Below are 14236 nucleotides of genomic sequence, written 5' to 3'. Positions count from 1 at the left end.
TGTACAGCGCTATCGCTTTCAGAGATTAGTGGAGCTCCTTAACCATGTCAAATGTTTTATGCCTGAAAATATGGCAGTTTATCCATTATCTCTCATGACTCCTCCCTGTAGTCACGAAGGAACTGCGTTTATCACTTTAGCACATCTGTCAGAGCAATGCCTGCCGCCAGGCTCAATGGCACCAAACAGGAAGTTGAGAGATTTGAATATTTCCTGGAGTTATTTCTTCATCATCCTCAACTGAGGATGAGAAAAATGTGGGATCAGACATTGCCCCTTTCACCCCCCCAGTAAAGCTCATTTGATTAATTTGAAATATAGAAAAATGGGTTGGTCATGTCCTTATAGAGCTATATATATATATATATATATATATATATATATATATATATATATATATATATATATATATATATATATATATATATATTTACCGATATCATTATTTTTAAGATTCTTTTCTTTACTTTTTTGGAGCACACTAAAACATGGGCTAAATGTCAAGAAAATAAATACAGTGACATATGAACAATGATCTGTGCCTCAAAATCCAGACTTTAATTTGACAACAATCTGGCCAATATTTAAATATTTTATTTGGCCCCTTGGTCCATTGCATCCAAATAAAGCATGGGGTCCAATTAGACCTCCATGCAAATTAGAGGATAATATTTCACTTTAAATATATAATTATATATAGTATAACTGGAAGTTATCTAATACCAAACAAAGAAAGATTTATACAGTGCTAATGTAAGTCTTAAAAACATATAGCAGGTTTATTACCAGATTGTGGTTCTCCACAGCTGGAGAGGATTTTGATCTGAAGTGATGAGAAACAGGACGGTCTTGATTGCGATCCAAGAGGTCCTCAGCAGAAGCTGATTTCCCTGAGCTTCTGGTTGGAACAGCTCTTTCAAGAAATTCATCCAAGCTTTGTCTAACAGGGGCACTGGGGAAGTGAGCCAAGTTTGGACCTGCAACATGGCTTGTAATGGCTCTCTTTGCTTGCCTTTCTGGTTTCTGTGGTTCTGCACTCTGTGGCATAAAAGCAGACTGATAGACTTCAGATTGACTCTGAGTTTGGGTGTTCCTGTTAGGGTGCAAGGGATATTGTGCATTGGTTGTAAAAGTCAAAGACTGGCGGTTAACATCACAGAAACCCTCTCGTCCTGGCTCCTGAATAGAGCACACACTGGTGGTGCAGGTGCGGCTTTGTAAATCCATAGACAAACAAGAATTCGATTGCATGAAGGCACTATGAGGACGATGAGGCCGTCCATCCATTCGCCGACCAGTCTTGCGTTCAACATAATCAGCCAAAGCATCTTGCTGCATCTGCTTTAACTCAGGTCTTAAGGTGGCCAATTTAGTACCTGTATTACGAGTAGCTACAAGTTCAAACATCCTTCGTCGATCTGCAACACTTGTCTCAGGAAGCTGGAATTGCAGTGGTACCTTCTTTTGAAATAAGCCAGAGTCTTTATCAGAAGTTCCAACCTCATGAATGTTCTCTGGCTCAGAATATGACATTTTCTTTTGTTCCATGGTCAATCGTTTCCGTCCACATATTCGCATAACTGAAGGACCTACAGGAGGGACTCTTGGAAGCTCAGGAGCATTCGTCTTGTCTGGTAACTCAGCTGGAATAACATGCCGTTCTTTAGGAGTGTGTGGAGAAGTGGTGGGATTTGGGCACATATTGGATTCCTTCCTATTCAGAGACATGTGCTTCACAGGCACAGGAGGAGGGTTTATGCTTAAGTCTCTTCTTCGAAATGAAGTGGATCGCAGCACCTTAGACTGAGCATCCTTGATGCTATCTCTATATGCTCGAGTAAAGGTGGTGTCAGGAACTGTGCCTAAGATGTCCTGATGGTCTTCTTTCCATTGAATGTCTTTATTGTTTTCCTCAAGATGAAAAGTGCTCTTACTCCTATGAATATCTTTGCCATTTTCCTCATTAAGTTGAAAAGAACTCTTGCTTCGGTGTAGGTCATGTGGTTTCCTATGCTGAGCTAGGCCAGCACTCACATACCTTGACTGCATATCCTGTGATGATTCTGCATTTCCCTCATGGCTGGTACTCCAACTTCTCAGTTGAGGGACATACTCTTTTTGCAGATCTTTCAGTCCAGACATGGACCTCTTGGCACTTTGGGTATCCTGACTTGGATAAATTGAAGAGCTGTAATTAGAGAGGCTGTGGCAGTGGCTGTGACTGTAACTGCGCGGTTTGGTCTGCTGTCTTTCAAAATGACTGACTTTCTCCATTACTGACATTCTCCGCTCACTTTGGGGGCTGCATTGGCTAGTAGTGCTGTGCGGGCTAGAACATCTCTGGACCTCTGCTAGTGCATTCTCAAGTCGGGTTAATGGATGATCCAGATCTTGGTCCCTCTGTTGACAGGTGCTGGATTCATTGTGGAACCTTCCTGACGTGTTGATTCTCTGATCACCTTTTTGAGGTTGAACATATTCCTGTAAAACTTCACATGCTGCACAAGATGGTTGTGGATGGACATTTTGTTCTTGACATCTACTTGGCACTTCCTCTCTAGGATGTCTGTAGGCTTCCATAGTATCCATCCCATGTAAGTATCTGGGTTTATCTTGCCGTTGCTGAACTGGAGTGTAAGGGTCCTTTCTTTCCTGGCCTATGGACATCATTTGCGGCTTGAACCCCTGTGTTTGGGGATGAGATCTGTTATAGCCACATTTGGTTTGAGCGTCATCTTTCACCTGGGTTGATTGTTTAGGTTGTGGGAAACCAGGAATCTGGACAGAGCTGGAGTAGGGTGCAATACTTTGGTATCCATTTTCTGCTGCCATCCTAACACCAGAGTCTGCTCCTCCACTGTGTTCTTTCTGAGGAATTGGTTTGCTCTCCTTGGCAAGTGCTGGGTACACACTACTAGAGCTAGGGTTTGTAGTTGGTATCTGTGCAAAATGGGGCTCTGGCAGTGGAACAGGGTAGATGCCAGTAGGCAGCATGGCTGATCCAGGTTGTGATAAAGGTGGAAGGCTTTGTTTGGGTTTAATTGTTGGGCTACTCTCAGGACTCTTTTCAATTACTGTGTGAAGCTGACCCTCTGTTCCAAATGATGATTTTCCTGATGCCACAGAGCCACTCGAGTGATGCCAAAAACCCTTGTGAAGAGCCCGCAAAGACCGAGCCTGTTCAAGACTGGACCATGAACTGGGCCGCTCATGGTTTTTGGTGGCTGCATAGCTGTCACTACGTAAGGGAGGTGAGGGTGCCCCCTTCAGGCTTTCATAAGAGTTGCCATTGTGTGTTTGGCCCCATCCTGGTCCCGCACTGTGACGATGTGATGTGACTGTACCACATGCACTGCTTCCACTGCTACTGCCACTGGTACTGTTGGAACGGTGACAAACCCTGCCCTGCATGAGTCCACATCTAGACTGTGCTTTGGTCTCATTAGCTTTTAGGATTGCTGCAGAAAGGACCTCAGGCTCTGCAGACATGCCCTGTTGAGAGTCATAGACAGTGCGGTCATAGCAAATACCTGCTTGATGCATGTCCTCTGCAGTTCTATGTTGAGGAACACTGTCCATGGAATATGAGCGCTCCTTGCTGAATGATGGCCCAGCTGCAAGGTATTCTGGGATACTTGAGCTGGTAGAGAAGGAACTGTATGCAGAATCACGTTTGCTATGCAAATGGTCAATACTATTGGAGGATTTGGAGACCGACAGCTGATTGCAGGAACTGTAAGTAGGATGCGAATGATCTAGGCTGTCCATGCTTCCCCTTGAACTGTACTGGTCTGGACTTTTCCTTAGAAATCCTGCATCATAACCTGACAGGTCTGTGGTGGAGGCACTGTGATAAAAATAAATAGTACAGCTAAGTTTTGTATGGTATATAAGTTAACAAGGAAAATGTAGAAATACAATATAGAAGAACATTTAATGGTGCTCCACAAGTTAAGATTTTAATGTATAAACCTATCAATAAATCAATGTTTTTCATTTTTTAAATTCCATACACAGCCAAATAATTTACACTTAAAGGTCATGCAGAACAGAAGTATGTTTTTTCATGAGGTGACAGGCCAGAAAAACTTGACCAGTGTGCAGTAGCTCTGGTTATTAAGATGTTATTGGAATCACTTAGCAATCTTCTTGGAAAAATGGACAGTGCTAGTACTATCCTTTGTGTTCATTTTGGGTCCTGGTTAAATTACTGATTGCTTTTGACTTGGATTAACATGAAAGAGAGTAACTTGGATCCTGTTTAGAGATAATAAAATGGGATATCTTTAAACAAGGTGGTATTATTTTCACTCTTTGGGTGTAATTTGAGTTTCCTTTGAGGGCTATACAGGTATTCACATGTTGAAATTTAAACAATAACAGTGCCATTCTAATTAACAGTGGATACATTTACTTTTCTTTTTTTATTGTTTTAACATCAATTTGTCTCTGACCTGGCATGGTAGCTTTGGTGCCAGGGAGCCCCCATGGCACCCTGGGATATCTGCATCATGCTGTCAGAGTCCAGAGGGCCCTCACCAAGTTTAGCGGAGTGCCAGGAATGGGGACGGGACCCAGGCTCACTGCTCCTGCAACAGAGACAGAAATGAATACAGAAGGGGACAAGGCAACACAGAGCACTGATGTACATGTCTAAATTGTCTGATTCTTACACATATACTATCATTAAAACTTTTTACCTTTTTTTTTTACCAAAAATTAACCTTGATTTTTTTTCTTTGTTAAAATATTATGCTGGCACCCTTAATCTCTAAATATATTGTAGTTAATTAATGTTGAGAATGCTTTAATTTTAGTTCATTTGGAGGTAGTACATAATGAAATAAAAACAATTCTCCATTTACATTGACAGAAAGGAAGTCAAGCAAACTCTCAAGCAGAGAGCTCAAAACACCTGCTCTAGTATATTTTTTTCTAGTATATTTCTAAGTTCCTGAAAATTAGCAATATTTCACAGGTCTGAAAAGCTCTGATCTAATGTCATATGATGTAATGTTGCTTCTGAGACAAATACGGGATTTCCAAAACAACATAAATGAACACTAAATGCTCATTTAATGTATTTTTCATGTCTCATCAAGCTGGCTGAGGCAAGAATGTGAAAATGTCCTTAAAAATTCCTGTACATTCCTATAACTTTAAAGCTATGCAGAAACAGACATTTCAAAGATAAACAAGGCAAAGAAATGCCATTTATACACACAACATTTGACTGACCAGAGACTCAACTGAAATTTTTATGGCACCAGGGATGCATCCAAAAGTTGTTTTGCTAAATGCAAGAGAAATGTGGAATTGGCTCTCTATCAAAAATAGTAAAACATCAAACAAACTTACACAAATTAAAAGAAATTTCTCCCATGGAGCATCTTAAAAGATACTAATCTGTAACTGTAGCATTAGATCTATCTTTATCAGTTATCATTTCATTCTTACATAAACAGTCTAAATTCTCAGTCCAGGATGTCTTTAGTGGTAGAGGTTCACAGTTAAAAACAATCAGTTGGCCATGATCAGCATTTTTGCTCAGGACACATACACACATAAACAAACACACAGATTGGAAAATGCTGAACTGATACTAGTCCTGACGCTAGTCTGTGGCCTGTAAGGTAAGTATATATAGTATATTGTACCTAGAAACCAGAATATTTTTTTGGGTCTAAAATGCTTATATAAAGTGGGTTTTAACTGATTGTCCTACATGTTTATCAATGAATAAATAATTATAACTATAAAAAATGACACTGTAGAAACCTAACAATAAAAATATAGGAATGGTAATAAACAGAGATCTAGTGCGGATCTTCTGACTAGACACAGGGCACTTAAAACTGGGTGGGTAAACAGGAAATGGTCTTGTCTACATACATAGGAAAAACCAAGCAGTTATCTCATCATGACCGAATAATGACTCTATATTTCTGACATTTTTGCTCTATAAAGTAATCAAATTTCCACTTGTGGGTTACAGAAAAAAGCTAAACAGCTGAAGAGGGTTTTGGTTTAGTGTTTTTATCATAAAGTGCTTAAGCAAAATAAACGTTTGCTAAATTAAAATAATATAATTCCAGGAGTGTTTGGAAAACATGTTACGTAATAGGTTATACAAAAACATTTTAGGTCGTGCTAGCTTCCTAACCATGCAGTATTATACACTATACATGCAGCTGTTAGATAAAGGATAAAACATGGCAGGTAAAGCTGTTATTTTAAAATATCAACAGAAGTGAAGTTAAACAGCAAATTTTGCCTGTGGCATGTACAGAAGAAAAGCTACATCCAGTTATCTTCTTACTAAAGCTATAAATATCCATCCCCTCACTAGCATCTCGTTTTCCTTTTTTTTTTACTGTACTGAAAAAGCACATGAACACGTCATGTTACAGAGAAAAATGAAAATGTCCTGAAGACTTACATGTGGTGCAAAATTTACTGTTCATTACAAACCACTAACACTAAATCCTCTCACTCTTACTGACATATCCTGTTCAAGTTTGGAGTCTGGAGAGAGGGCACGGGATGATTCAGAAATACACCCTAAATAGGACACAAGTCCATCACCAAACACATATTCACACACTCATTCACAACAGAAGGCAATTTTATCTGAGCTATTCCACATAGTTGACTTGTATACTTGTACACTTCTGACTTGTAAGACTCAAAAACAAATAAAAAGAAATAACTCACACTTAAAAACTGCAATAAATTAATATTTAACTAACTTAGCTAGTTGTGGCGACTCAAAGCACAGAGTTATAGCAAGGATGGCTATGTGTTCAAATCCTAACACTTCCAAACTGCTATGGTTGGGTCCTTAAGAAGAACCCATAACCTTACATTTAGTATCCTGCATCAAAAGTAAGAATCTCCCAAAAGAGGAAAAGTACTGGACTGTGTGTTATTTTATACTATGTAAGTTATTACAGCTGCTCCCTGTTCAGTGTCACTACAGCGGACCAGCCGATGCACATATTTGACTTTGGCACAGGTTTTACACCAGATTCCTTTCCTAATGCAACTTTTTCAGTGGTTCCTGTCTGGGAATTAAACCTGTGTCACAATGGAAAAAAGCACAGGAACCTGCTGCTGGACCTCCAGGGAAATGTAAGCTAATTTACTGTAACATATAATTGATTCCTTTAAAAAGACTGCAGACACTGATACCTCAAGCTCAATAGTTTCCTGCTTTACATTTAGCTAGACTTGACCAAAAAATCAAATGTACTGGAGTATGTGTTATTTAATACATTTTACCAGAACCAAAAAAACACTTACTGACAAAATTACTTTAAGATTTACAGAATTTTTTTTAAAGGTATGTTTATATTGCCATGTTTTTGGTTTTTTTAAACCACAATGCTCCGAACACTAAAGACTACTTCAATGATTATATGTTGTAATTTCATAAATAACAACACACATTAAACAAGATCTATTTAAACCATAATGTGAACACCTTGTAAATGAACCATAGAATTGATAACTTATTAGAAGGACTAAAAAATTATAAATTTGTATTTGAACATCATCTATGATACTTAAATATAAAATAAATCAACATTGCCGGTTTCAGGAATTCAACAATGCTGTGGTATAAAAAAAAGAACAATACAATAGTCACAGACCTCTGTGCCAGAAAAATGGGGTACCCCTGATGTCCCTACTTACTGTCATCCAGCAATGCTGCTACAATTACACACACCATTCTAGCAACTGTTACCTGGACGTGAACCTAAGAACCTTGGAGATGAGACTGTTAACACCCGTCTCTGCTGGCAGCTTGCACAGTGCTCCATCAGACCTGCCAAGCTCAGACCTCTTCTGCTTTTTTCGCAGTTTCCTGCGGTAAAATGAACCGAGCAGCTCCATTCACTCCTTCTCTGCTGAGCTCTGGTGCTGAAATGGTGGAGAACAAGCAGTTCCCAGTGTTGACCAATGTAAAGATGCTTACCATCATTCAAACATGCAATTAAACACTATTACGATGCAATTAAGCATCATTATGGACCAGTAAACATCCGGCCTCTCTGGAACTAACCCTGAGAATGCGCAGAGAGGATAAGGGAGAGAGAAACCGTAAGCGAAAGCGGGCTCGAGAGGAAAATGAAATACATGTAAATGAAAATTGTTTTCTAGATTTCAATTTTGGAAGTCAACGCTAACACAATAGCATGAGCAAACACACAAGAGTAGTCTGTGTTTTCATCTCTCTGTCTATCTTCTGTGTTCTTTTTCTCTCTCTTTATATCTTCATCTATCATTCAGCATATGACCCCAGTGTGAATTCATGGGACAGATCACACCCTGAAGGTGGAACAGCCACTGAAAGGGCCTTGTCAGTGGCATCATGCCTGGTGTGTATCTCAGCTTTATTAACTGACAAGTGACAAAGATTTCAGATGATTATTGCCAATGGGGAGAGACAGCCATGGTGATTGGTGACACACACACACACACACACACACACAGTCTGGAGTAGGAATCTCGTCACCTCTCTTTCAGATTTGACACAATGACTACAGATTTCTGTGTGCCTCAATGCTACGTTTCCTGGGAGACTTCAAGATTTTACCCTTGAAAACACAAACCCTCCAAATGTAAGCTGAGCCCCAGGAATGCAGAAGATCTGATACACACACAGACACAAATATACGCACACACACACTGCTCAAAAATGCCTAATCTTTCTTTCCACATGTCTGTTTTGGCTTCTGTCTAATGCTTTCTCTCTTGCCACTTCCCTCCTTAATTCCCTCTGTCCTCTGTGGTCAAGCTATAACAGGGTGTGTCTGAGTGCCGAACTTTTATCTGAGCTTGGGGAAACTTTGCTCCTAAATCTGTTTTATCTGAGAAAACCGAAACATGAGTGAAGATTAGACAGAAGGAGGGAGAAAGAGAGAGCAGGATAGATGGGATGAGGACAGAGAGAATGCTCAGTTACAGTCTGCCTGTTGACTGACAGATATGATCTGCATTTCCAATGCACTGTTGTGGACTCACAACTAAAATCCTCACACTTTTCCCTGGTCAACTTCTGACCTTTGAATCTTTCAAGCAATTCTGCGATAAAGTCAAACTTTTATTTACTAATGTGCTAGGATGTTTGGTATATAAGAGGGGTCTATGGCTTGTGTGTGTAACCTATCAGCCATATCATGTCCATTCTGGATTGTAATGATCTATGATAATGTCTATTGTTTGTCAATGTCTATAATCTGTTATATAGGTAATAATATTTACCTGTCCAGTGCTGGCACATACATTAGCTGCAACAAACCCTTGTAGTCTTTTCACTCATTTATAACACAGAGAAATTATTTTCATTACTACCCCAGATAATTGCTAAGGTGAGCCATGATACAGCACCGCTGCAGAAGAGCGGAATAAGGGCCATGTTCAAGGGCCCAACAGTGTCAGCTTGGCAGTGCTGGGGCTTCAGCCATCAACCTTCTGACCATCACTTAAAAATGGACTTAAAAAATTAGATGAAACTCCAGATGGAAAATATCATAAGGCCTATATTATATAAATTCTCTGCAAAATATGTGGTTGATTCAGTGAGGTTTTAAAGCAGACCTTGATCTCAATTTTCTTTAAGATTTTCTTACACTCCATTTGTCAGAACCATGAACACACAAAGGCCCTGAACACACAATGTCCTACAAACATGGCCACTCCAGACTACAATCCCCAGGAATCCCACCAGAGGTTTCATTCATCACCAGACATTTAACCACACACCAGTTCACAATTACACCTGCACCTATATGAACAGACCATTAACATTTAGCCAGTTGTAAGTAACGCTCAGTTTGTGTTTTCCATCCTGACATGATCAAATCTTCTTGCTATTTGTTCTGTCCTGGTTTTGATTGTTTTCTTGTCTATCTATTTACATGTGTGGTTTACCTTGTGTGTCCTGTTCGCTCAACATGTGACCTTTGCTTGTGTTTTATCTTTGACTTTGTTTTGAATATTTTCTGCCTTGATTTTTGTAAAACTGTTAAATTATTTTTGCAATCAATTTAGCTGTGTTTCCTTTTTTTAGCTGTTGGCCACCTATGAACATGTTGACTTCAACCAGATGTGTGGTGAAATAATAAGTCTGGCATAACAGTGTATGAGTTCTAAAAATATAACTGAGAATGGATTGTTGATGTTTTTGTATTAATTTACTCTGATTGCTGCTCTGACCCAGTAATCAACCCTTGACGTTCCCTTTTAAGGTTAGGAATCCTTTTAGATTTTTTTGTATATTTTTGCCACACAGCACAAGCTAACTAAAGTGTACATAGTGTAGTACATAGTCTCAGAAAAGAGGACCGCTAACTCCAAGATTAAAGGCTGCACACGGATGCACATTCTCTGAACATGACAAAGCAAACACAAATAAATGTCTACATTTCAGAGCTTGCTTTTAGAGATGGCTTTTAAATCAAAACTCCTGAAAGTCACAGTGAACATGGCCAACACACATACCAACACTACTAAACTTGTGATTATTCCTTTGTTGGGACATGATACAATATCAAATACAAGACAAACAACACTATTATAATCCTGGAGTGGCGATCAACAGTGACCGTCTCTCCCAGACTCCCATGAGGACTTCAGATCTTAATCTCCTTCAAATTACAGAGAGATTCTGTCACTACCATGCTATCCTGGTCCCAGAGGACACAAGAATGTAATGTCCCCAATGACAGACGACTTCCCAGGGTGGGGACAAGTCCAGGGAGGAGAGGAAACAGAATGAATTCAGGACATAATGTGTAGTCTGTGTTATGGGATGGGTAAAGGCGGTATGCATGGACTTCAGGAATGTACGGAAGACACTGGCGATGAACTGCGTGTGCACTTTATGTCGGCCTCCATGGTGTTAGCGGCTAGGAGGGACTGAAGGGGGGCAAAATGGGATAGCATAAAAAGAGAGAGAGAAATGAATAGAGTCAAATGGAAAGACAAAGAGAGGTAAGAGATACAGAGAGAGGAGCATGAATGATTCAGAGATCATGGATACGGTTTCTGAAACCACTACAGTGTTCATTTGGGCTGCTCGATTTCATTTAATCTGTTTAATCCCCTTTAACTTATAACAGCATGGGAGGTATAAAATAACAGTGTATTACACTGCATATTATACACTGTAGTAAATTCACAGCATTAGCATAGAGAGAGCTGTAAAAGTAAAATTTTGTTTATAAAATAGAGGATATACTGTACATCTTATGGACAAATGTTTTTGTCATGCACACATCCCTGACTTTAACAACAATGCGTTTGTGGTAAATGGGCACATTTCCACAGGTATCTTCCAAAATTTTGTGTAAAACCAAAAGATTTTGCCCATATAGTGTATAAGTTTAGTCAAATTAAATGTTATGTGCCCTGCATTTTAAATGGTAAAAAGAATTGAATGTTATGTTGGCTTCCAGGGGGCATCTCCCACCTTGTGCCCAGAGTCCCATGGGTGCATTGATAACTTCTAAATTAAAAAAGTTTGTGGGAGATATATTATTATTATTATTTAATCATGCAGTAACAAACTTTTATGTAGTTATACAAAGTTTGCAACATTTTATAGGGTCAAGACTGACATTAGCAGGTCAAAGACCAGGACTAACCGAGACCAAGACCAAGCCTTAAATGGGTTTGAGGTCAAGTCAAGATCAAGTCCAAATGTTCAAAAACAATAACCATAAAATGCTTTTTAAAGTAAAGCTCATAAACCTTCAGCTCGCTGGATTTCCTGGTGCACTGCACCAATGTCTAAACTAGAATAAGGAATTATTTCTTGGCAAACTTTTTTGGCAAACCCTCAGTTGAGACCAAGACCATAAATAGCAAGACCAGTGCCTAAGACTGACATAAATCTAAGTACAAATGGCAACAAATACAGAAAATGTTTTAACACCAGGGTTATTTCTATGATTGGATATAAGTCCTGCAGCCCTACCAGATCAATATAAAATATTTTCTTAATGCATGAACACTGCTCATTTGCGACGCAAAACCCAAACCAAGAGCAAAATCACACATAATTCTTATTACAACCTTTTAAATATGCAGTTTTTATAAGCTCCCCCTGCTGGTAGCCCCTGGCATCACGTCAGCCTGTAATTTTAGAGAACGGGGGACGCAGGTAATCATCTAAATTTTCTAAGAAATAAATATTTATTGGTGAAACTGATACAATCGACCTGCCAGTTGTTAATCAAGTCATCATGCTATCTATCATACATACAAAATAAACACAGCTTTCAAAATGTTATACCGATGAGGACAAACCCATAAATTAAGAAATGAAAACAAGTAATTCAAATATGACAATAGAATTGCAGCCACATAAGTGGAGGACAGGCTTGTCTGTCTGCATATAGCCATAAAAAGGCCATTAAAGTTTTATTGCAGGTCACAGTTATAAAGGAAAGGATGTTTAAACACACACACGCATACATACACACAGAAGACAAGGGCACTTTTTGTGTAGAAGGGATATTTGGGTTATTGAAGGAAACGTACTTTGTTGGTCTATAAAAGCTTTTTATGAAAGTGGTGTTTTTTAAAACTCAAACAATTCACAAAAGGCTGTTTGGGAAATGAGCTTTTAAGTCTAGAGTAGTGACGTGGCAGAAACAGCAGAACAATTCTAGAACCATCTCAACCCATTGCCATAGTGATACCCCAGTCCTGAATTCCGTGGGTAGGGGCACTGTGGAATCCAGCTGCCGAAGAATTTCCACCATGTGACCTTCGGATTGCCACCTTATTAGGACAAAAGATATTTAAAGAGCAGCCGCTAGCTGCTATATTTATGGCATGTGTGCATGGTACCAAAGAAAGTATGCAAGAAATCAATTATTTACATGTAGGGAATATGGATATCCTTCTTTGAAATGTGCGTCATTTCTTGTTTCCTTTCATTGTGAAGGAAGATGCACTGACGTTAGAATTGACCTTGGTGTGTGACGAAACAAGCTGAACAACTGAACCAAACAAACAAAAATGTTGAGCTGTAACAGCTGAGCAAAACAATCAAACTTCCTGCACAAAACAACAATCTACCAAAAATAATTAATTGATTCCTTCACAAAATTGACATTGAGAGATGGAGGACTAGAAGCACAAGGATGGGGATACCCTGTATGACACACACACACACACACACACACACACACTACAGATAATTTAGAGATGGCAGCCTACAAGGCACATCTTTGTACTCGAGGAGGACACCAGAGAAACCCCTGAAGCACAGGGACAACATACAATCTCCACATACACAGGGCAGATAAAGAATTTACCCCAAACCCCAGAGAACAACTATGCCACTCTAGCCCCCTTGTACACACAAATAAAAATATAAATATTATATATAAATCTGAAACGATATACAGGAATGGCATAAAGGTTTATGAGTTCAGGCAGACCAGAGGTTATAGCAGCAGCCATTAATTCCAGACTCGGGAGGACAAAGTCCAGCACAGGTGTTTTCCCTGTTCACAGAAAGATGACTGACCTCAGTGGTTAATCTGTTTAAAGGTGAGGAGTATGAGCCGGAAAAATACTGAGATCAGACAGGGTAGACTCTGACTCCTGAATTATAGACCTTATGATTGAAACAGCCATCAAGATAATAAATAATAATAATAATAAATCGATAGTAAATAAATAAAGTGAATAAATAAATAACTAGCCTCATTATTTCATCAGATGACACAGAGGTAGGGATGATATAACTTGAAAAAGACCGTAAATAACTTGAAAAAGACCATAATAATTGAAATAATATTAGGTGTTGGAACAAACCATAATACCAGATTTCTTTCATTTGGACGTATTTATTAGTTTTATTGCTACTAAGCCACTCAGGTAAGTTAAGCAAGTAACCTTAATGCAAATAAACACACACAGACCTGTGTTTGATGCGTATCTGAACTCCTCCACTGCATTGGTATGTATCGGCTCGATGGCAGGGTGACGCCGTGAGGGACTCAGAACAGCATAAATCTGCACAGTGCTCTCTAAACACACACACACTTAATAAGTGACCAGAAGGTAACAAACCGATTTAGGAATGCTGATTTTCAGTAAAGCTTTTCCTTTGACTAAATTCTTCTATTCTATTATAAAATCGTTCATATTTTAGACTGCCTACCTTAACATGACAAAATAACTTTAGCTTCCATCACGTATTTTCAGTCTGGAG

General features: G+C 39.1%; 1 protein-coding gene across 5 annotated transcripts in view; it reads right to left on the bottom strand.

Annotated features, from left to right (window-relative positions):
- shroom3 (shroom family member 3) overlaps positions 1 to 14236 on the bottom strand; it is a 74318-nt gene that overhangs the window by 15939 nt on the left and 44143 nt on the right. For 2 of the 5 annotated variants that reach the window (XM_060891276.1, XM_060891280.1), the window contains 3 exons: positions 13944 to 14051; positions 4455 to 4589; positions 787 to 3847 (listed from right to left, as the gene is read on the bottom strand). In XM_060891276.1, coding sequence (XP_060747259.1) covers positions 787 to 3847; positions 4455 to 4589; positions 13944 to 14051 — 3304 coding nt within the window. Of the gene's footprint in view, positions 1 to 786; positions 3848 to 4454; positions 4590 to 7747; positions 7923 to 13943; positions 14052 to 14236 lie in introns of those variants that run through there. The other 3 variants (XM_060891277.1, XM_060891281.1, XM_060891278.1) reach the window with 2 other exon arrangements.

Source organism: Tachysurus vachellii, chromosome 17 (assembly GCF_030014155.1).
Source record: "Tachysurus vachellii isolate PV-2020 chromosome 17, HZAU_Pvac_v1, whole genome shotgun sequence".
Taxonomy (NCBI): Eukaryota; Metazoa; Chordata; class Actinopteri; order Siluriformes; family Bagridae; genus Tachysurus; species Tachysurus vachellii.
Note: the sequence above shows the minus strand (reverse complement) of the source record. Positions and strands in the feature narration are given on the sequence as shown.